The sequence below is a fragment of the Oncorhynchus kisutch genome, linkage group LG8 (genome assembly GCF_002021735.2).
Source record: "Oncorhynchus kisutch isolate 150728-3 linkage group LG8, Okis_V2, whole genome shotgun sequence".
Lineage (NCBI taxonomy): Eukaryota > Metazoa > Chordata > Actinopteri > Salmoniformes > Salmonidae > Oncorhynchus > Oncorhynchus kisutch.
In genome coordinates this window covers 61,087,426-61,110,818 of record NC_034181.2, presented here as the reverse complement: position 1 = coordinate 61,110,818, position 23,393 = coordinate 61,087,426, and the positions used below count along the sequence as shown (strand labels likewise).

General features: G+C 44.7%; 1 protein-coding gene across 1 annotated transcript in view; it reads left to right on the top strand.

The window, feature by feature from the left end:
* Positions 1-20,303, top strand: part of LOC109895283 (docking protein 4) — a 48,833-nt gene extending 28,530 nt beyond the window's left edge. The window contains exons 3-9 of the mRNA XM_031830766.1: positions 7,469-7,576; positions 11,354-11,468; positions 11,584-11,703; positions 17,921-18,110; positions 18,711-18,849; positions 18,940-19,054; positions 19,236-20,303. Coding sequence (XP_031686626.1) covers positions 7,469-7,576; positions 11,354-11,468; positions 11,584-11,703; positions 17,921-18,110; positions 18,711-18,849; positions 18,940-19,054; positions 19,236-19,378 — 930 coding nt within the window. The 3' untranslated portion in view covers positions 19,379-20,303. The remainder of the gene's footprint in view (positions 1-7,468; positions 7,577-11,353; positions 11,469-11,583; positions 11,704-17,920; positions 18,111-18,710; positions 18,850-18,939; positions 19,055-19,235) is intronic.
* Positions 20,304-23,393: the final 3,090 nt, after the last annotated feature.

The window sequence follows — 23,393 nt, the reverse complement described above, 5'->3', positions numbered from 1 at the left end:
TTTATTCCAGGTTGTAAGGCAATAAAATGCCAAGCGGGGTGAATACTTTCGCAAGCCACTGTACATACTGTACGGATTGTATTTACAATGGTGTTTGTTCTTCACTGGATGCCATTTTCTTGTGGCAACAGGTCATAAATCTTGTTGCTGTGATTGCACCCAGTAGATATTGGAGTTTATCAAAATTGAGTTTTCGAATTCTTTGTGGATCTGTGTAATCCAAGGAAAATATGCGTCTCTAATATCAGCTCAGTTTCCACCTCATTTTTTGTGGGCAGTGGGCACATAGGCAGACCTGGCTCTCAAGAGAAGACAGGCTATGGCGGCCTTTCTCAATAGCAAGGCTATGCTCACTGAGTCTGTACATAGTCAAAGCTTTCCTTCAGTTTGGGTCAGTCACAGTGGTAAGGTATTCTTCCGCTGTGTACTCTCTGTTTAGGGCCAAATAGCATTCTAGTTTGCTCTGTTTTTTTATTGTTAATTCTTTCCAATGTGTCGAGTAATTATCTTTTTGTTTTCTCATGATTTGGTTGGGTCTAATTGTGTTGCTGTCCTGGGGCTCTGTGGGGTCTGTTTGTGTTTGTCAACGGAGCCCCAGGACCAGCTTGCTTAGGGGAATCTTCTTCAGGTTAATTTCTCTGTAGGTGATGGCTTTGTTATGGAAGGTTTGGGAATCACTTCCTGGTTGTAGAATTTAATGGCTATTTTTCTGGATTTCGATAGTTAGCGGGTATCGGATATTTTTGCATGCGGTCTCAATTTGCTGTTTGTCCCATTTTGTCAATTCTTGCTTGATGAGCGGACCCCAGACCTCACAACCATAAAGGGCAATGGGTTCTATAACTGATTCAAGTATTTTTAACCAGATCCTAATTGGTATGTAGAATTTTATGTTCCTTTGATGGAATAGAAAGCCCTTCTTGCCTTGTCTCTCAGCTCGTTCACAGCTTTGTGGAAGTTACCTGTGGCGCTGATGTTTAGGCCGAGGTGCGAATAGTTTTTTTGTGTGCTCTAGGGCAACGGTGTCTAGATGGAATTTGTATCTGTGGTCCGGAAATTTGTATTTGTGTTCCTTTTTTGGAACACCATTATTTTTGTCTTACTGAGATTTACTGTCAGGGCCCAGTTCTTTCTGTCTGTCTCTCTTTCGCTGTCTCTCTCTCTCTCGCTGTCTCTCTCTCTCGCTGTCTCTCTCTCCCGCTGTCTCTCTCTTGCTGTCTCTCTCTCTCGCTGTCTCTCTCTCTCGCTGTCTCTCTCTCTCGCTGTCTCTCTCTCGCTGTCTCTCTCTCGCTGTCTCTCTCTCTCGCTGTCTCTCTCTCGCTGTCTCTCTCTCTCGCTGTCTCTCTCTCGCTGTCTCTCTCTGGAATCTTGTCACGGCATGATTTTTCACGCCTTATTTTCTCCTCCTTCATTTCTGCCTCTTATTTCTCTTATTTTCTTTCTTTTTAGCCATTCATCATCTCCCTCTGTTTTCTCCTCCTCCTCGCTGCATCTCCTTGCAGTGAGCACACAAAGTGAAATCAGAGGCCTTCACTCTGTCATTGTTTAAGTCGATATTCCCCCCAGGTGTTCTGTATTATGAATTTGTGCGGATTAACAACACAATGCCATAAACTCCCGCATATGTGGCACAAATGCTATTTACAGCCGTGTTCCTGCTTATCCTCCAGTTCTGCTATGTAAATGTGTGAGTCCGCATTAGCAGTTGAAACCAAGCCTGTGTTCTGTTAGAAGTTTTAACGCTAGCTTCAATGGACAGCCGCCCAACTGGCCATGTCTCTCTGACACCACAGCTAGCCTGATTTTAAAGACTTCTAAAGACTATGGTCCAGTTGGTGGTCTGGCTTTCATCTCTGAAACAATTCCCTGATATTGTAGTTGGAGTTAAAATTTTATAAAGCCCTGTGGTTTTTGGGGATAACATTCCTCTGTGTTTGCTGAATGTTCTTCTGTGTGTCAGTGAGAGAAGGGCATGGTAAAGGGCTGTGATTGACAGCTGATGGTCCCAGAGGAGCGCTGGACCTGGGTGTGATAGTATAGCACCCAGAAGCTGTCTGATAGCTGTCTGCTGCAGCCTAGGCCAGCATCCCGGAGTCGCCTCTTCACTGTTGACGTTGAGACTGGTGCTTTGTGGGTACTATTTAATGAAGCTGCCAGTTGAGGACTTGTGAGGTGTCTGTTTCTCAAACTAGACACTCTAATGTACTTGTTCTCTTGCTCAGTTGTGCACCGGGGCCTCCCACTCCTCTTTGTATTCTGGTTAGAGGCCAGTTTGTGCTGTTCTGTGAAGGGAGAAGTACACAGTGTTGTACCAGATCTTCAGTTTCTTGGCAATTTCTCGCATAGAATAGCCTTAATTTCTCAGAACAAGAATAGACTGACGAGTTTCAGAAGAAAGTCTTTGTTTCTGGCCATTTTGAGCCTGTAATCTAACCCACAAATGCTGATGCTCCAGATACTCAACTAGTCTAAAGAAGTCCATTTTTATTGCTTCTTTAATCAGAACAATAGTTTTCAGCTGTGGTAACATAATTGCAACAGGGTTTTCTAATGATCAATTAACCTTTTTTAAATGATAAACTTGGATTAGCTAACACAATGTGACATTGGAACACAGGAGTGATGGTTGCTGATAATGGGCCTCTGTACACCTATGTAGATATTCCTTAAAGAATCTGCCGTTTCCAGCTACAATAGTCATTTACAACATTAACAATGTTTGTACTGTATTTATGATCAATTTGATGTTATTTTAATGGACAAAACCAAATTTTTTCTTTCAAAAACAAGGACATTTCTAAGTGACCCCAACTTGTGAACGGTAGTGTATGTGCATACCAAAACGCATATAAGCATACCACATGCCTACACAGATTCAAGCTATGCAAATATATACACACCCCCTAAAAAAGCTACCACCCCCTAAAAAAGCTACCATGTGCACGAATTCACACATACTGTAGACACTGTGTATAAACACAACATTTATAATAGTTCCTCTGTCCACTTCTTTTATCACATACTTAGCACACTCTGTCTGCATAGACCAGAACAAGCACTCAAACACATCTTTTTTCCCTGTCAAATGTGTACCCAGACAGTCACCTTCCTCTCCTGCCAAAACCCTGCCAGTCTACTGCCACGCTGGCCTAGTAAGGCTGGACAGCTGGCCTCGCCATCTCGGTCTCTCCTCCATAGCCTATAAGAGCTGTTCCAGACCACTGCTCTTTTTTGCTCTGTCCTCCCCCTCCTCTCTCCTTCCCCCCTATCCGCTCTTCCTCCTCCCCTCCAGCTCTCACTTTCACTCTCCCCAGAAGACCCTTGACTTCCCCAGTCATCTGGGCAGGCTAATTAACTCTCTCTCTTTCTCCCTCATCTCCTCACTCTACCTTTCCCTTTCAGCCTCTCCCTCCTGCTGTGTGTCAGTTAAATTGCAGCAGTCCAATCAGACTAATAACAGGCTGTTTAGCATTCTGCTTCCGTTGGCGCTGTACTAGCTGGCTTCTCCTCGCCTCTTCTAGGCTCGGTAGAGGAACGGCCCTAATTGCTTCGCAGCCATCCCACTTGACTGTGTCCTGTTTTATAAGCAGGCCGGGAGGAACATCATAAGACACTTTACTGGTGAATCAACAGACGAGCCAAGGTTGATCAGGGAGGATGGAGAAGGTCTGAGGAGATCTGGTTTAGGTAAAACACAATGTCAGCGAGGACGTGTTAGATGTTTAATCCCACCTGAAGAGAGAGAGATTTGAACTGATTGACTGACTCCGACTCACTCAGACTGGGCAGAACCTTGTGGAATAACAGCTCGGTATCTTTGTCCTGATCTCTCCTGGTTTTGACCTACCACCGTGTGTCTAGTCTAGGAATGTCAGTATGATCCTGTGACTTTCCACTGTATAAACAGAGCCGACTGTATGATGTGTAGATTGCCTCTAGCTAGATATTACACTGACACACGACGGATCTGTGGTTTTGTTTCCTCACCACTTGTATCTGGCAGCGGTTGGGGAAAATTGCAAGCGAAACCTCAGAACGTTGTTTTCTCAAGTTCAGGCAATCCTAATGGCGTTAGGTCAAACTACTGTTTTGATGGGAGGGAGAATGATGTTGAAAATAATAAGCATCAGAAATCAAATGGCTCACTTTGAGAATCAAGCAGACTCCCTTCACCTCACAATCCCCCTTTTCCTCTCTGAGCCCGTTCCCACAGCTGCAGTGACAGATCTATCTCTCTCGTCTATCTCTCTCCTCTATTCCCGTCTCTCTCCTTTTTCATCCCCCGTTCTTATTTCTCTACCTGATCCAGCCCCCCCCGAGGAGCCAGTCATGGTGAGCTTCCAATGGGATCAGCTTAGAACGTTTGGATGCTGATTTATGTTTCCCATTCAGATTTCTAAGTGAATTTAGGTGAATTCGTTTTGAATAAGATGGTGCCAATCATTCCCATTCATTTTCTATTCAGACCTGCACATTTCTCATATTCTGAACCACACTGTGTGTGTGTGTGTGTGTGTGTGTGTGTGTGTGTGTGTGTGTGTGTGTGTGTGTGTGTGTGTGTGTGTGTGTGTGTGTGTGTGTGTGTGTGTGTGTGTGTGTGTGTGTGTGTGGTATAATAAGCTGGACATCAGCCTGGTGTCAACCTGTTACCGTTATTAGCCGGTTAATCCTGGGATCAGGCCGGGGTGGGGCTCGTCCCAATTGGGCTGCTGTGACAGGCAGGATCTCCTGGGAGCTAGGGGGGATTAATGTAGGCTAACTGCCTCTGGCCCCTTCTGGGGCAGTCGGGAGCCAGAGATGAGGAGGAGAACCAGGGTGGAGCCAATTAGACTGAGGAGGGCAATCTGAGTGGATTAGCAGAACGACTGTACAGGGAAGATGCATTAGTGGTGCAGGATGTAGTTCACGTGTGTGGGGATGTGGGTAATGTATTTACACACTATGCTGTATGTGGATTGTTGTGTTCCTGTCAGTGTGTCTAAAGAAGAGCTCAGATATCACTCTCTGAAAGGGTTCTTAAAGGGGTGTAATGGCTGCGATATAGATCATTGATAACCCTTATGAATGCTGAGCCCACTCTCGGTAAGTGTGTGACTTGACTTTTCACATTCTCTTATCGGTCCCACTGGGGAGATCGATAGTTCCTTACTCATGCCCTACTAATGCAAGGTTCTCTCGCTCTCACTCACTCACTCACTCACTCACTCACTCACTCACTCACTCACTCACTCACTCACTCACACCTCCCGGCCTGTTTACAGGGGATTAGCTCCACCTCAGGGGAGAGAGCCATGCAAGCATGTCTACCTGCCTGGAATATCAATGGCAACCTATAAAATACTTCCTTTTCACTGTTAAGAAATGGCATGGGAGCAGGGACATTTGGAATACAATGGGAGACCATCTCCACAAATCTCATTGTTACAGGCACCTTTGCTTTCAACAGATAAAAGGGGGGACAAAAGGTCTTTCTCTCGCTCTTTCTTTGTCTGTCTTTCTGTCCGTGGTGGCCAGAGTAATTCTCCCTGTAGAGGTGCTGTCAGGACCTATGCTTTTTGACGTGGCTGGGTCAGTCTGTTTAAAATGCATTAGGCCTGGGTCGACAGGGCAGGGAGCATGGCTCCTCTCTTCTGGGGGACAAAGACCCTTGAAATTGGTGACAGCAGAGGTGGATAAGGTGGCTGACCTGTGACCTTAGGTTTGCTGTGCTCCGTCAGAGGTGATGGAGTGTGTGTGTGTGTGTGTGTGTGTGTGTGTGTGTGTGTAGATGGGCTGTTCCTGCCGCTGAACACAGTATGATCAGAGAGACACTGAAATAGATTTTGGATTGCTTCAAATTCTCTTTTTTGAGGCAAGGTAGGCTAATACATGACTATTCAGTTCTGAGCGATGTGACGTCCATCACTTCCTCATATTTAATGAACCAAGGTATCGGAGCAGAATTTACAGCTCCCACTCCTCTCTCTCTCTCTCCCTCTGTCCCTGTCTACCATATCCTCGGTTTCACTCTCACTCTCTTTCTTTTGTCATCTCTGTCGCTGCTCCTCCACCCACTAGCTTAATTACCAGGCTTCATAGTCAGTTTGCCTGGCAAGGCCTGATTGCTCTGAGCACTGGAGCTGAGGGCGGAGAAGAAGGGGGAGAACGGAGGGGGGCACGATAGTGGACTGCAAGATTGCCAACACACACACGTACACAGGTCCAATGAAGCACTGAGCCAATTGGTTTGGGATAACATTGGGGAGAATCAGGAGCTAGATGGCAGATACACAGAGGTAACTCTCCATTGAACAGCTTAATATCGTTAAGACATAATGGACTGGTGAGCACCTGCTCTCAACACGCCATCAGCTATCCCACTGAAGGTAGCGTTTTCATCCCGCTGACGCCAGGATCAGACAGGCAAACGGCGATAGAGGAGCCGAGGCCGACTTTTTGAAGGCTCCCTTTCTCCTCAAGGTTCAAACTCATTGTCATCAATTTAAAAAACGACACATCAGAGCAACGCTTTTTCCTTTCACCATGTCTCCATTTGAGCACGCTCACATTACGGGTGTGCCTTTGTTGATGGCACTCTTGTTTAATCTCTCGATAAATACAATTGCATATTTAATTGGTCTTGTTATCTCTGTCACAGTGACACCGGTGTATGTCTGTCTACAGCAGTGAGACATTGTCACTCAGTTCGGGGTCTTTGTATTCATTATACTAAGTCAGGGCACTAAGGGATTTCACTGGCTCTGTGGCCCCTAGCAAATCAACAGGGATGTGATAATGGGTTAGGGAAAGCGGAATGTGGGGATTGGCTTAGGGATGGCTGGCCGTTCCGTACTGTACGGGGCAGGTCCTGAGGTTGCCCTGGCAACAGGAGGTTTGCTTTAGAAGGACAGTGGAACATCAATCAAATAAAGGCCCTGCCTTTTATAACAGATAAGGGGGATAAATGCCACTAAAGCAGTAGCTATCTTATTGGTGTGTGTGTGTGTGTGTGTGTGTGTGTGTGTGTGTGTGTGTGTGTGTGTGTGTGTGTGTGTGTGTGTGTGTGTGTGTGTGTGTCTGTGCCTGTTTGCATTACTGCGATGGATTTCTCATTATTCCGTCAGGAGAGTTTGTGTCTTTGTCTGCCTCTTAACTCAATATCATATGTATAATAGAATTGTCTTGCATAAACAGAGTTTGACTGATGACAAGGACCCGGAGCGCTCCTTCTCATTTTCTACCTGTCTCGTTCTCTCTCATTCTCTCTGTGTCTCTCTTTCACTCATTGCTAATCACTAAATGCTATTTAGATTTTCTTCTAACGCTTCCTGGTTAATTGATCAGGTAAACCAGAGACAACCATTGTGTGCCTGCTCTTGATAGCAAAAGATTGTAAATCGTTATGCTTGAATGAGGTGTATATATGGTCCAAATTGACTTGCTGTTGGGTGGCTGGTTGCAGTATGTTAACTGTTGTTTTTGTGTTGAGATTTACCGTCGCTGCTGGCTGGTGTTTAAGAAGTCGTCCAGTAAAGGACCACGCAGACTGGAGAAGTACACTGATGAGAAGTCCGCTTACATCAGAGTCTGTCCTAAGGTACGAGTGCTGCATGATAAGTCACGTTTCAATTGGCAAATGTCAGTTTGAAGGAGGATGTCTGTGTGCGGCGTGTATGGCATTACTGTGAGTGGGTGATACACATATACAGTGGGGCAAAAAAAGTATTTAGTCAGCCACCAATTGTGCAAGTTCTCCCACTTAAAAAGATGAGAGAGGCCTGTAATTTTCATCATAGGTACACTTCAACTATGACAGACAAAATGAAAAAAATCCAGAAATCACATTGTAGGATTTTTAATGAATTTATTTGCAAATTATGGTGGAAAATAAGTACAGTGCCTTGCGAAAGTATTCGGCCCCCTTGAACTTTGCGACCTTTGGCCACATTTCAGGCTTCAAACATAAAGATATAAAACTGTATTTTTTTGTGAAGAATCAACAACAAGTGGGACACAATCATGAAGTGGAACGACATTTATTGGATATTTCAAACTTTTTTAACAAATCAAAAACTGAAAAATTGGGCATGCAAAATTATTCAGCCCCTTTACTTTCAGTGCAGCAAACTCTCTCCAGAAGTTCAGTGAGGATCTCTGAATTATCCAATGTTGACCTAAATGACTAATGATGATAAATACAATCCACCTGTGTGTAATCAAGTCTCCGTATAAATGCACCTGCACTGTGATAGTCTCAGAGGTCCGTTAAAAGCGCAGAGAGCATCATGAAGAACAAGGAACACACCAGGCAGGTCCGAGATACTGTTGTGAAGAAGTTTAAAGACGGATTTGGATACAAAAAGATTTCCCAAGCTTTAAACATCCCAAGGAGCACTGTGCAAGCGATAATATTGAAATGGAAGGAGTATCAGACCACTGCAAATCTACCAAGACCTGGCCGTCCCTCTAAACTTTCAGCTCATACAAGGAGAAGACTGATCAGAGATGCAGCCAAGAGGCCCATGATCACTCTGGATGAACTGCAGAGATCTACAGCTGAGGTGGGAGACTCTGTCCATAGGACAACAATCAGTCGTATATTGCACAAATCTGGCCTTTATGGAAGAGTGGCAAGAAGAAAGCCATTTCTTAAAGATATCCATAAAAGGTGTTGTTTAAAGTTTGCCACAAGCCACCTGGGAGACACACCAAACATGTGGAAGAAGGTGCTCTGGTCAGATGTAACCAAAATTGAACTTTTTGGCAACAATGCAAAACGTTATGTTTGGCGTAAAAGCAAGACAGCTCATCACCCTGAACACACCATCCCCACTGTCAAACATGGTGGTGGCAGCATCATGGTTTGGGCCTGCTTTTCTTCAGCAGGGACAGGGAAGATGGTTCAAATTGATGGGAAGATGGATGGAGCCAAATACAGGACCATTCTGGAAGAAAACCTGATGGAGTCTGCAAAAGACCTGAGACGCGGACGGAGATTTGTCTTCCAACAAGACAATGATCCAAAACATAAAGCAAAATCTACAATGGAATGGTTCAAAAATAAACATATCCAGGTGTTAGAATGGCCAAGTCAAAGTCCAGACCTGAATCTAATCGAGAATCTGTGGAAAGAACTGAAAACTGCTGTTCACAAATGCTCTCCATCCAACCTCACTGAGCTCGAGCTGTTTTGCAAGGAGGAATGGGAAAAAATGTCAGTCTCTCGATGTGCAAAACTGATAGAGACATACCCCAAGCGACTTACAGCTGTAATCGCAGCAAAAGGTGGCGCTACAAAGTATTAACTTAAGGGGGCTGAATAATATTGCACGCCCAATTTTTCCGTTTTTGATTTGTTAAAAAAGTTTGAAATATCCAATAAATGTCGTTCCACTTCATGATTGTGTCCCACTTGTTGTTGATTCTTCACAAAAAAAATACAGTTTTATATCTTTATGTTTGAAGCCTGAAATGTGGCAAAATGTCGCAAAGTTCAAGGGGGCCGAATACTTTCGCAAGGCACTGTATTTAGTCAATAACAAAAGTTTCTCAATACTTTGTTATATACCCTTTGTTGGCAATGACAGAGGTCAAAGGTTTTCTGTAAGTCTTCACAAGGTTTTCACACACTGTTGCTGGTATTTTGGCCCATTCCTCCATGCAGATCTCCTCTAGAGCAGTGATGTTTTAGGGCTGTTGCTGGGCAACACAGACTTTCAACTCCCTCCAAAGATTTTCTATGGGGTTGAGATCTGGAGACTGGCTAGGCCACTCCAGGACCTTGAAATGCTTCTTACGAAGCCACTCCTTCATTGCCCGGGCGGTGTGTTTAGGATCATTGTCATGCTGAAAGACCCAGCCACGTTTCATCTTCAATGCCCTTGCTGATGGAAGGAGGTTTTCACTCAAAATCTCACGATACATGGCCCCATTCATTCTTTCCTTTACACGGATCAGTCGTCCTGGTCCCTTTGCAGAAAAACAGCCCCAAAGCATGATGTTTCCACTCCCATGCTTCACAGTAGGTATGGTGTTTTTTGGATGCAACTCAGCATTCTTTGTTCTCCAAACACGACGAGTTGAGTTTTTACCAAAAAGTAATATTTTGGTTTCATCTGACCATATGACTTTCTCCCAATCTTCTTCTGGATCATCCAAATGCTCTCTAGCAAACTTCAGACGGGCCTGGACGTGTACTGGCTTAAGCAGGGGGACACGTCTGGCACTGCAGGATTTGAGTCCCTGGCGGCGTAGTGTGTTACTGATGGTAGGCTTTGTTACTTTGGTCCCAGCTCTCTGCAGGTCATTCAGTAGGTACCCCCGTGTGGTTGTGGGATTTTTGCTCACCGTTCTTGTGATCATTTTGACCCCACGGGGTGAGATCTTGCGTGGAGCCCCAGATCGAGGGAGATTATCAGTGGTCTTATATGTCTTCTATTTCCTAATAATTGCTCCCACAGTTGATTTCTTCAAACCAAGCTGCTTACCTATTGCAGATGCAGTCTTCCCAGCCTGGTGCAGGTCTACAATTTTGTTTCTGGTGTCCTTTGACAGCTCTTTGGTCTTGGCCATAGTGCAGTTTGGAGTGTGACTGTTTGAGGTTGTGGACAGGTGTCTTTTATACTGATAAAAAGTTCAAACAGGTGCCATTAATACAGGTAACGAGTGGAGGACAGAGGAGCCTCTTAAAGAAGAAGTTACAGGTCTGTGAGAGACAGAAATCTTGCTTGTTTGTAGGTGACCAAATACTTATTTTCCACCATAATTTGCAAATAAATTCATAAAAAATCCTACAATGTGATTTTGTGGATTTCTTTTCTCATTTTGTCTGTCATAGTTGAAGTGTACCTATGATGAAAATTACAGGCCTCTCTCATCTTTTTAAGTGGGAGAACTTGCACAATTGGTGGCTGACTAAATACTTTTTTGCCCCACTGTGTGTGTGTGTCATTAGAAAGTCAGTCATTCAGTGGGTCTGTTCTCTGAGCCCCCTGTTTAGCTGCAGGGAGCAAACGTGCGTGTCTGAAAGGATCAACACACACACACACACACACACACACACACACACACACACACACACACACACACACACACACACACACACACACACACAGAGGAGGCTGAAGGAGATGAGAGTAACACAGATCAAAGCCAGCTTCCCACTCCCAGCCAGAATCCAGGTCTCTCTGAAGTGTCTGAGCATAGGGTGACCACTACACCTAGCTTCAACACTCCCTCTTTCTCTCCTCTCCTTTCTCTCGGAAAACTGAATCCGGTCAACCGGCAGCACATCATACAGTATTTAGACAGCTTGTCTGACCCTTTCAACCTCTCTCCGTGTTTGTCTGATCTCTTGAACTTTCCTGTTGCCCAGGTGACCGAGATCAGCAATGTGAAGAATGTCACAAGGCTCCCAAGGGACACCAAGCGCCAGGCAGTAGCCATCGTCTTTACCGATGACACCTCGCGCATGTTCACCTGTGAATCAGGTGCTCCACACCACACCTACCTTATTGCAATAGATGTTTTCTCACAGTGTACAATCATCTCTGAAGTTTCCTGTTTTATGACGTCTCTCTTTGCATCCCATTGGTCTAAACTTAGAGCTAGAAGCAGAGGAGTGGTTCAAAACCCTGTCAATCGAATGCCTGGGGACCCGCCTCAATGACATCAGTCTAGGAGAGCCAGACTTGCTGGCAGCAGGTGTTCAGTGTGAACATACAGGTGAGTGTCTGACCAGCACCATGGCACAGTCCTGCTCGACTTTGCTTTATGGCTATTTTTGCATTCATTATTTCTTTGTTTGCTCAGAATGTTTGCATTTTCCTACGATGACAAACACCTCTGGATCATGAATCGTAGGCTACACACTTATCTCTCAGCCTCCCAGATCTGGGATACTACACTCCTTTGTTCCCCGCGCGGGCTTACCAAGATAACCGAAGGCAACCATCTAAAAACACAACCAAATTCTAATGGAAATAAATGATGTCTGATTGTTGGTTCAGTTGTCATCTCAATGTGTTATCACTGAGCTTTCAACCTTTTTTAAAAAAGCACAACAAAGTTAAAATGGGGATACAATGTCAGATATTTAGTATTTCTACATCTTAACGTGTTATCACTGTGCTTCATCTAACAGCACGACCAAATGACCTGAATCGCAGTTGAGAGGACATTAAAAGTACATGTTGCAAAGTGATCCACGCTGTTCGGTTTTCTGCGCAGATTATTTCAGCAATGGTGAAGATCTCTACAGATCTGTAGCCTCGCTGTCTTGAACATGACCCCTTTCTATGATGACATAAGAAGACAGTTATAGTTACAGTATGCTAACCTCAAAATGTGGCTGTGGATGTGCTACTCGTTTTAAGGTTGAATAACTACTGTCGCATAAGTTTGTAAAATAGCCTTACCTTTAGGTTATTTACTATATTACAAAAGTAATATTGAATTGTGTTTGGTTGACAACGCAAACGAATATCAACATTTTAAAGGATATCTAATGCTTCGTCTGAGCCACTGGCTTAATCCTCTTCTTTAATTTTTGCTTTAGTTAGAGGTGAATCCAACATATCGTTTGTTTAAAGAGATTATGTATTGTGTTGGGTTGTCAACAAATTCCAGTTTGTCTACAAATTAATCATTCATATGTTGGATTCGCGTCATCTCAACCAAGAATCAGAGTTAAAGAAGAGGACTAAATCAAATCAGGCTGTGTCTGATGTAGCGCACATAAAAATGATTTCCCCATGTACCCCCCCCCCCCCCCCTCCATCCATCGCATTTTTAACTCTGCTGATAGGTTTGCCAAAAACAATGTTGCCTTATAGGCTGTAACAAATGTGCCCACTCTGGTCTTGGTACTTTCTCTCCAGTTGCTCATGAAGGCATTTCCACTGCCATCTGTCGCATAATTAATTTTACAGACACAATAAGATTCCACCCTGTCTAGCGTATTTTGTTTTGTCGACATTTGGAAAGTTTACAGAAAAATGTGCTGTTTCCATCAGGCCTGTCATTAAATGTTTTATCCGACATGTACTTTACTCACATTAAAAGATTGGATGGAAAACCTGGTTATTGAAAAAAAGTCTGTGTCACAATGCACGTCACAATACATTGACAAATTACGTTGAAACAACATTGATTCAACTAGTTTGTTCCCAGTGGGATGGTTTATGGACACTCGACTCTGCTATTTAACCAGACAGCTTTTCCATTTTCCGTATAGATCGAACGGCGGCTTCTGGTAAGAGTAGGGAGAGGTATACTCCTCCTCATCAACAATTGCTGGTGTACCGAAGTTGAAAACATCTTAAGCTCCTGTTCATCTGACCTGGAGTTTATGATGCTAAAATGTCACCCCCGCTATATGCTCAGAGAATTCACGCATGTTATTATCACAGCTGTGTACATACCGCCACAAGCGAACACCAAGGCGGCACTCAGCAAACTGTACATTAGCCAGAAAGAATCCTCACACCCGGAAGCAGTCTTTATTGTCATGGAGAATTTTAACCAAGCATGTGTGAAACTAATTCCTTCACTCTTCTGGGAATGCTTTCCACTAGATGTTGGAACATTGCTGCGAGGACTTGCTTCCATTCAGCCACAAGGGCATTTTGTGAAGTCGGGCACTGATGTTGGGCGATTAGGCCTGGCTAGCAGTCGGTTATACACTTCATCCCAAAGGTGTTTGATGGGGTTGAGGTCAGCGCCCTGTACAGGCCAGTCAATTTCTGCAGCATTCAATGTCAGAAGAACAAACCCAGATGACCCGGTGGAGCACGATGTGTACAAGTTGAAACACGTACGAGCTCAACATATCCATTAGGGACCCAAAATGACAATACAGACTCAAACTTGAATTGATGTTCAACAACTCAGGCTCACGACTCATGTGGCAAGGACTAGCGACTATCAAATACTAGAAAGGCAAATCCAGCTGTGTGGTGCCCACCAAAGCCTCCCTCCCGACAAGCTTAACACATTCTATGCATGCTTTGAAGCAGACAATACCGAGCCATCCAGGAAGACTCTCGCTGTTCCAGGCGGCAAGGTGATTTCGAGCTCTCCGAGGCTGACTTGAGTTTGAGAACTGTCAAAAGAGTGAATACTCACAAAACCGCGTCCTCAGAGTGTGTGCTGACCAGCTGGTGGGCATCTTCTCTGACATATTCCACCTATATTCCACACCTGCTTCAAGGAAACCACAATCATCCCAGTGCCAAAGAAAAACAAGGTGACATGCCTAATGACTATCAGCCCGTAGCTCTTACCCCGGTCATCATGAAGTGCTTCGAGAGGCTGGTCATGGCCCACATCAAGACCAGCATGCCAGACACACTGGACCCACTACAATCTGCCTACCGCTCCAACAGATCCACGGAAGAGGCCATTTCCATTACTATTCACATGGTCGTAACACATCTGGACAAGAGGAAAACCTACGTGATAATTCTGTTCATTGACTACAGTTCAGCATTCAACACTATAGTTCCCTCAACTCGTCACCAAGCTCAGAGCACTGGTCTTGGTACACAAATTGCTCTGTTCACGACTACTAGGCACTCCAGCGGGTGGTGAAGACGGCTCAGAACATCACTGAGACCGTGCTCCCACCAATCCTGGACAATTAGTCGAAACGGGACCTGCTCATTCTGAAGAAAGTTGATCAGGAGGAGTATGGGGATCCAACGTTTGAGGGGGAGGTCCGAAACCCAGATGACCCTGATGTAGTGTGGGCTGTCAGGAGGGATAGCACATGCAGCTTCTACCAGCCCCCTCCTCCCACAGACATCGAGAGGATGAGGAACAATATGATCAAGGAGCAGAAGGTCTTTGCCCTCATCAAAGAGATTCTCACCTACATGGGGTTCATGTGGATGTTGCTCCTGGTGGCGTATGGTCAGCGGGACCCTAACGCTTACTTCCTGATTCAGCACATTCGGCAGAGCTTCAGCCAAGGGATCTCAGACAGAATGAGCCACGGAGATGCGTTCACCTGGGCAAATACCTCTCTTCTCAGCAACCTCTTTGGAGAGTTCCCAGGTTTCATCACAGATGGGAACTCCAAACTGGTTGGTAATGCCCGTCTTCGCCAGATGAGGGTGCAGAAGAACTCCTGTGGCATCGCCCGCTCCATGCGCCAGGCTGTACCTGACTGTCATGGTCCATACTCATGGGAGGTGGAGGACATGAGCTCCTATGGGCCAGGCTGGAACCGCTCTGCGAGTGAAAACATCTCAAAGACCCTCCGCAGCCCCTGGCAGTACCAAACCCAGGCCCGACTCAGATCCCAACCCATCTGGGGCAGTGTGGTCCTCCACAGGGGAGGGGGGGTTTGTGGTGGAGTGAGTTCTGTGAGTGACAGAACGCTAGCAGTACCCTTCAGTATCTGTTTGACAACACCTGGCTTGATATGTTCACCCAAGCAGTCTTTGTAGAGTTCACATTGTCACACTCGTGTTGAAGACCACAGCTGTAGAGCGTTCCAGTTTCGCAGTGAGCTGCAGACTGTCCGACTATACCAGCCTACCGGTGGACTCCACATCTTTGTCATAGCCTCTGAGGTCATCTATTTCCTCTTTATCCTCTACTACATGTATGTTCAGGGCAAGCTAATGAAGCAGCAGAAGTGGGCTTAATTCAAGACAAAGTGCAACCGCCTGGAGCTCACCATCATCCTCCTGAGCTGGAGTACATTGTCTGTCTTCATTAAGAGGACCGTGTTAGGGAATCCGGGACATGGAGTACTACCACAACCATAAAGACCAGTTTGCCAGTTTCCATGAGAGAGCCACAGCAGATGTAGTGCTGGGGTATCTGATCGCATCCCTGGTGCTACTGGCTACAGTGGCATCTGCTGAGGCTCAACCCCAAGCTACACATGATCACAGACGCACTGCAACGAGACTGGACTGACATACCAGGCTTCCTCGTAGTTATCACCATTATGTTCCTGGCCTATTCTATCACTTCTTATGTGATATATGGCTGGAAGCTGTACTCTTATAAGACTCTCTTGGATGCTGCTCTGACCATGGTAAGCTTGTAACTGGGCATCTTCAACTATGACGAGGTTCTTGATTACAACCCGGTGCGTTCCTCATCGGATCCTGCATTATATTCATGACCTCTGTGGTTCTGAACCTGTTCATCTCAGTCATCCTGGTGGTGTTTACTCAAGAGAAAATACATCACAAGCCCTCAGAGGAGGAAGAGATAGTGGAGCTGATGCTGATGAAGCTCTGCAGCTTGTTTGGAATAAAAATTAAGAATGGCATGACTGCCTCAGCAACTAACAGAGGATTCTCCACTATATCCTCATAGATGATTACTTCTAAGTACTGGTGTACCACTCTGTATGTATCCATAGGGAGCTGTCATTTTCAGTTCTGTTGCTTCATAGGAGCAGTGATGCATTTTGTTGACTTGTTGCCTCTAGCAGTTTAGTTGTCTAATATATCATGCATAAATAAGGCTACTTGTGCCGTTTTGTGATCTAAAGCAAAGCTTAAAAAATATGGAGGAAATAACAACTCCTTCTGTTACCTCACCTTTCTGTCACAAATACATGTTTGGTTACTATGATGACATGTAAGGAGACAACAATGAGGAGGAGAGCAGGATACAAAGATATTGCTAATACAACAACATTGGAATTACAGTTGAAGTTGGAAGTTTACATAAACCTTAGCCAAATACATTTAAACTCTGTTTTTCACAATACCTGACATTTAATCCTAGTAAAAAAAATCCCCGTTTTAGGTCAGTTAGGATCACCACTTTTATTTTAAGAATGTGAAATGTCACAATAATAGTAGAGTGATTTATTTCAGCTTTTATTTCTTTCATCACATTCCCATTGGGTCAGAAGTTTACATGCACTCAATTAGTATTTGGTAGCATTGCCTTTAAATTGTTTAACCTGGGTCAAACGTTTCGGTTAGCCTTCCACAAGCTTCCCACAATAAGTTGTCTGAATTTTGGCCCATTCCTCCTGACAGAGCTGGTGTAACTGAGTCATGTTTGACCCATTTGCGACCAAGCTTTAATTTCTTGCCTGATGTCTTGAGATGTTGCTTCAATATATCCACATAATTTTCCTTCCTCATGATGCCATCTATTTTGTGAAGTGCACCAGTCCCTCCTGCAGCAAAGCATCCCCACAACATGATGCTGCCACCCCCGTGCTTCACGGTTGGCATGGTGTTCTTCGGCTTGCAAGCCTCCCCCTTTTCCTCCAAACATAACAATGGTCATTATGGCCAAACAGTTCTATTTTTGTTTCATCAGATCAGAGGCCATTTTTCCAGATCTGTGCCTCAACATAATCCTGTCTCAGAGCTCGACAGACAATTCATTCGACCTCATGGCTTGGTTTTTGCTCTGACATGCACTGTAAACTGTGGAACCTTATATTGACAGATGTGTGCCTTTCCAAATCATGTCCAGTCAATTGAATTTACCACAGGTGGACTCCAATCAAGTCGTAGAAACATCTCATGCATGATCAATGGAAACAGGATGCACTTGAGCTAAATTTCAAGTCTCATAGCAAAGGGTCAGAGGACGTTTCTTTTTTTGCTGAGTTTATATTTTTCAAACTCACCCCACACACGAGCTGTTCACTTCTTTACCGTTGGAACATGGGGTCTGATAGAAACTGTTGGTATCTACAAGCCATCAGAATGCTGAACACTTAAACTGGACTAACCACCTGCACTGACTGTACACACACACACACATTCATGCTACACACACACAACACAGCTGCTGCTACCAGTCTCTTATTATTATTGCTAAATGGATCATCTATCCTCCTCTCTGAGATGCTATGTGGATACGGGTCCTGGCTTTCTACGAGTCACTTTATAATATGTGGTATGTCATGCTGGACTAAGACTAGTAATATCCCTTCCTGTCTCCCTGTCAGAGCGTTTCAATGTGTTCCTACTGCCCTGTCCTAACCTGGACATCTATGGGGAGTGTATGATGCAGATCACCCATGAGAATATCTACCTGTGGGACATCCACAACCCTCGCACCAAACTGGTCACCTGGCCTCTCTGCTCCCTGCGCCGCTACGGACGAGATGCCACGCGCTTCACCTTCGAGGCTGGACGGTGAGGGAGACACCCATTGAGGGAAGGAGGGAGGGAGGGAGGGGTATGGAGAGTGAGGGATGGGGAGAAGAATGCAAAAGCTGCAGAAAAGCAGGACTGTGTAACCAGTTGTCTGTGCCTAGCCCATAGATCGCTTGATGAAACACGCATACGGACCACACATACTCATGCTCGCACATGCGTGCACACACACACACACACACACACACATACACAGTCAGACAGACAGGTGCCCTGCCCAGGAGAGCCTCATAAAGAGATTGATTGAATAGATTAGAGGAAAATCAATGGTGAGCGAGGCGTTCTTATCTCCTCCTGTGCTTTGATAAACCTGAAAAGAAAGGATTCGGTCCACTTGCAGGGTGCCCCCCAAAGGACAAAGATAAGAGTGTACTGCCAGTAGGGAGAACGTAGTCCCACACTGCACCCTGGTGGTGATTAGAATGCAGTACTATTGGCTGTCAATTGCTTTAACTATTTGTGGTAAATACAGTGTGCCTGCAAAAGGCATCTATATATGGTGAATTATCGATATTACCTATATTATGGCCTGTATACACATGCATGTTGTATTGAGCAGTGTGTGTTGGTGTGTTCCAGGATGTGTGACAGTGGAGAAGGCCTGTACACATTCCAGACGCGGGAGGGAGAACAGATCTACCAGAGAGTCCACTCCTCCACCCTGGCCATCGCTGAGCAGCACAAGAGAGTTCTGATGGAGATGGAGAAGAACAGCAGAGTAAGGCACAGTTACACACACACACACACACAAAGTATTCTCTCTGGTGGTTATATAATACTGTGTTTTTTATCATTTTTTATGTCTCAGTTGTCTAAAGGTTCTGAGACGGGCTCCTACCCCTGTACACCCACGGCCATCCTGCCCCGCAGTGCCTTTTGGCACCATATCACTGGCACTCAGGGGGGCATGGACCCAGCCCATGGTAAACCACAGCCTAGACTACAATCTCAACCACACAGCACTGGGGCTAGAGTGGGAACATTGGTCTGAATATGAACATGGGGTCTGGAGTTTAACGAATCATACAGAAGCTTATAGAGTAGGCTGCACCTGTAGACATGACTTTTTCTCGTCTGTCTCTTGTGTCCTGTCCTGTCCTGTAGGTGACATGTTTGGTGGTTCTCAGACTGGCGCTGATGCAGACCTGCTCTCCACCCGACTGCCCTCAGAGCCACGCCACTCTACCATGCCCCTGGCACACAGCCAACACTCCCCCGTCCGCTACCCCACCTACCCCAGCCAGTGATCCCAGGGGTGCATTGCAGACCCCTAGCCTCCTCCACCACAACCCTACCCGAACACTCCTCCCATTCTCCTTTCTCTGCAGCGCTCACCTCGACTCCAAGCCCCCTCATCTACCCTCCAGCCAATCAGGTTGGGGTGTGGTCATAGGACCTACCCTAAAGCTGGTAGCTCTGTGAAGCAGGACGTGACAGCGCCTCTAGTCTTCTCTTCAAAGGCTGGTTACCTGAAGGAACTTCAACCCCCAGAATCCCTCACTGTGGGGTAAAAGTGCATTGTGTGAGCCGGCAGTGGCATGTTGCCTCTTAGTGAGCTGACATTGTGGCATGGTGCATCGCTCTCTACTCTGCTGTGGGCATGGAGGAGGAACAGAGGAGGATGGGTGTGAGCTGTAAGGATGTGATTTAGTGGGTGTCCTCTCTTCTAACCCCCGTGAAATCTTGTATTTTTTTCTGGCGGGATTCACCTCAACCCCCTTCGCAGAAGACCTCTACTTGTACCTCATGCCAGCTCTTAGCAAACTTCAATGTTACGGGCTCAGGACGTCCCCATATAGCTCTTATTGGGGGTCAGAACAGAAGGACCCCTTCCTACCATACAGCTCCAGCATGATAATGATTGTGGCGCTAGCTCCAACCCATAACCTCAATCTGACAGACGCGTATGTAAGACAACAGTTTCCTCCCAAGAACTGGCCTTGGCTTCCAAGTCTGTGTGTGTGGGTGGAAGAGAGACTGTCCCTGGACTATCATCCAAACAGACACCTGGTCTAATTCCACAGAGAAACAATGGACTACTTTCATCTTTCTTTCTTTTACTTAAAAAACAAACTTGTAGCAGACATAGCTGACTTTGCCTTCTATTCTGTTCTGTCTGATAAAGAAAATAGACATAGATTTTTCTGGGAGGATAGAGAGAGGCGAGGGAGTGGAGGGAGGGAGGGAGGGAGGGAGGGAGGGAGGGAGGGAGGGAGGGAGGGAGGGAGGGAGGGAGGGAGGGAGGGAGGGAGGGAGGGAGGGAGGGAGGGAGGGAGGGAGGGAGGGAGGGCCACATGCTTCTGAAGTCATGAATTCGTTTGTTGTTTTCTCTTGGTTTCCTGCCATTGGGTTGTGAAGACATCCAAGGCTGTTCATAATGGTAGTGGAACCCTGTCCTCTGTGTGTGTACTGCATGAATGGAATACACAGTTACTGACATATGGCCACTTTAAAACCAATGTTAAGAGAGAATTTAGACATGGTAAATAATAAACTAGATTTAAAAATGTAAATGTCACAAAGATGTAGCCACTCCCTCAAACCACATCATTGTTGTGGAGGTCCACGGTCTGAGGGAGACACCACGGACTGTGTCATAGTGTGGCTCCTCATTGAGTTTCCTGTCAGGCACAAGAGTATAATGAACTAGTGAAGTTGTGATAATCATTATTAATGTCCCGTGTTTGTAGTTTCGCAGACTTTCTGGTGTGTGGGGTGGGTTACCGCCTGACCAAAATGGCTCTTGACATGTTTGCACTTGAAGATAACATTTTTTTTTTAAATGTGTTTTGATAAATCAGGAGGCATTGCTCTTAATTTGGGTCATGTGAGGGATAAGCACAGATCTAGGGCGGGTCCATATGTTACCTGCCTCAGAGGACCCTCACATGGAGTCCTTTTATTTTAGGGCTGTAGCCTAGATACTGCTGGTGGGTTAGTTAGTAGATGACTGTTGCACAAAGAGAGAAAAACATGTATTTATAGCTGGGAGTACAGTATAAAACCTGCCCTCTACAGAGTTCTTACATAAGATTGGGTTTACAACTAATAATGCTAATTATTTAAACCCATCTCAACATTGGCGTATTTGATTGACTAGGAACTAAGATTTTCCAACTGTGTATTTATTTGTGACACTTGGATATAACCCAGCAAATGCACCCTGTAGTGAGATATATATATATATATATATATATATATATATATATATATACACACACACACACACACACACACACACACACACACACACACGTTTTAATGTGTGTAAACTTCCGACAATATACAGTTGAAGTTGGAAGTTTACATACACTTAGGTCGGAGTAATTAAAACTCGTTTTTCAACCACTCCACAAATTTATTGTAAACAAACTATAGTTTTGGCAAGTCGGTTAGGACATCTACTTTGTGCATGACACAAGTAATTTTTCCAACAATTGTTTACAGACAAATTATTTCACTTATAATTCACTGTATTAAAATTCCAGTGGGTCAGAAGTTTACATACACTAAGTTGACTGTGCCTTTTAAACAGCTTAGAAAATTACAGAAAAGGATGTCATGGCTTTAGAAGCTTCTGATAGGCTAAATGACATAATTTGAGTTAATTGGAGGTGTACCTTTGGATGTGTTTCAAGGCCTACCTTCAAACTCAGTGCCTTTTTGCTTGACATCATAGAAAAGTCCAAAGAAATCAGCCAAGTCTGGTTCATCCTTGGGAGCAATTTCCAAATGCTTGAAGGTACCACTATTGTACAAACAATATGGGACAACATGGGACCACGCAGCCGTCATACCGCTCAGGAAGGAGACGCATTCTGTCTCCTAGAGATTAATGTACTTTGGTGCGAAAAGTGCAAATCAATCCCAGAACAACAGCAAAGGACCTTGTGAAGATGCTGGAGGAAACAGGTACAAAAGTATCTATATCCACAGTAAAATGAGTCCTATATTAACATAACCTGAAAGGCCGCTCAGCAAGGAAGAAGCCACTGCTCCAAAACCGCCATAAAAAAAAGCCAGACTGGTTTGCAACTGCACATGGGGACAAAGATTGTACTTTCTGGAGAAATGTCCTCTGGTCTGATGAAACAAAAATAGAACTGTTTGGCCAAAATGACCATCGTTATGTTTGGAGGAAAAAGGGGGAGGCTTGCAAGCCGAAGAACACCATCCCAACCGTGAAGCCCGGGGGTGGCAGCAACATGTTGTGGGGGTGCTTTGCTGCAGGAGGGACTGGTGCACTTCACAAAATAGATGGCATCATGTGGCAGGAAAATTGTGGATATATTGAAGCAACATCTCAAGACATCAGGCAGGAAGTTAAAGCTTGGTCGCAAATGGGTCTTCCAAATGGACAATCACCCCAAGCATACTTCCAAAGTTGTGGCAAAATGGCTTAAAGACAACAAAGTCAAGGTATTGGAGTGGCCAACACAAATCCCTGACCTCAATCCCATAGAATATTTGTGGGCAGAACTGAAAAAGTGTGTGCCAGCAAGGAGGCCAACAAACCTGACTCAGTTACACCAGCTCTGTCAGGAGGAAAGGGCCAAAATTCACCCAACTTATTGTGGGAAGCTTGTGGACGGCTACCTGAAATGTTTGACCCAAGTTAAACAATTTAAAGGCAATGCTACCAAATACTAATTGAGTGTATGTAAACTTCTGACCCACTGGGAATGTGATGAAAGAAATAAAAGCTGAAATAAATAATTCTCTCTACTATTATTCTGACATTTCACATTCTTAAAATAAAGTGGTGATCCTAACTGACCTAACACAGGGAATTTTTTACTAGGATTAAATGTCAGGAATTGTGAAAAACTGAGTTTAAATGTATTTGGCTGAGGTGTATGTAAACTTCAGACTTCAACTGTATATATATATATATATATATATATATATATATATATATATATATCACACACAGTATATCACCACTGTTCAAGTTATTGTACGTGAAGCTTATAAAATGAGGTAATTTTCGAATCTCATTGACAAGGATGTTTTGGTAGGGACATTGTGTAATGCTATTTATTTGAGTTGGCCAAAGTGGGACAGTCTGTCTAAGGCTGCTTATTAAATGCTGGAATCCAATAAAACTCACATTTACAGTATTATTTATCTCCTGTTAACATAAAGGGCTAAGCTTTTTGTTGAACATTCATCTTTACCCTATGTATTGTGTGACTGTATACATACATGAGTTGTTGTTGCTGCCCTCTTGGGCTCTTGTATATACAGTACAACTATTTATTT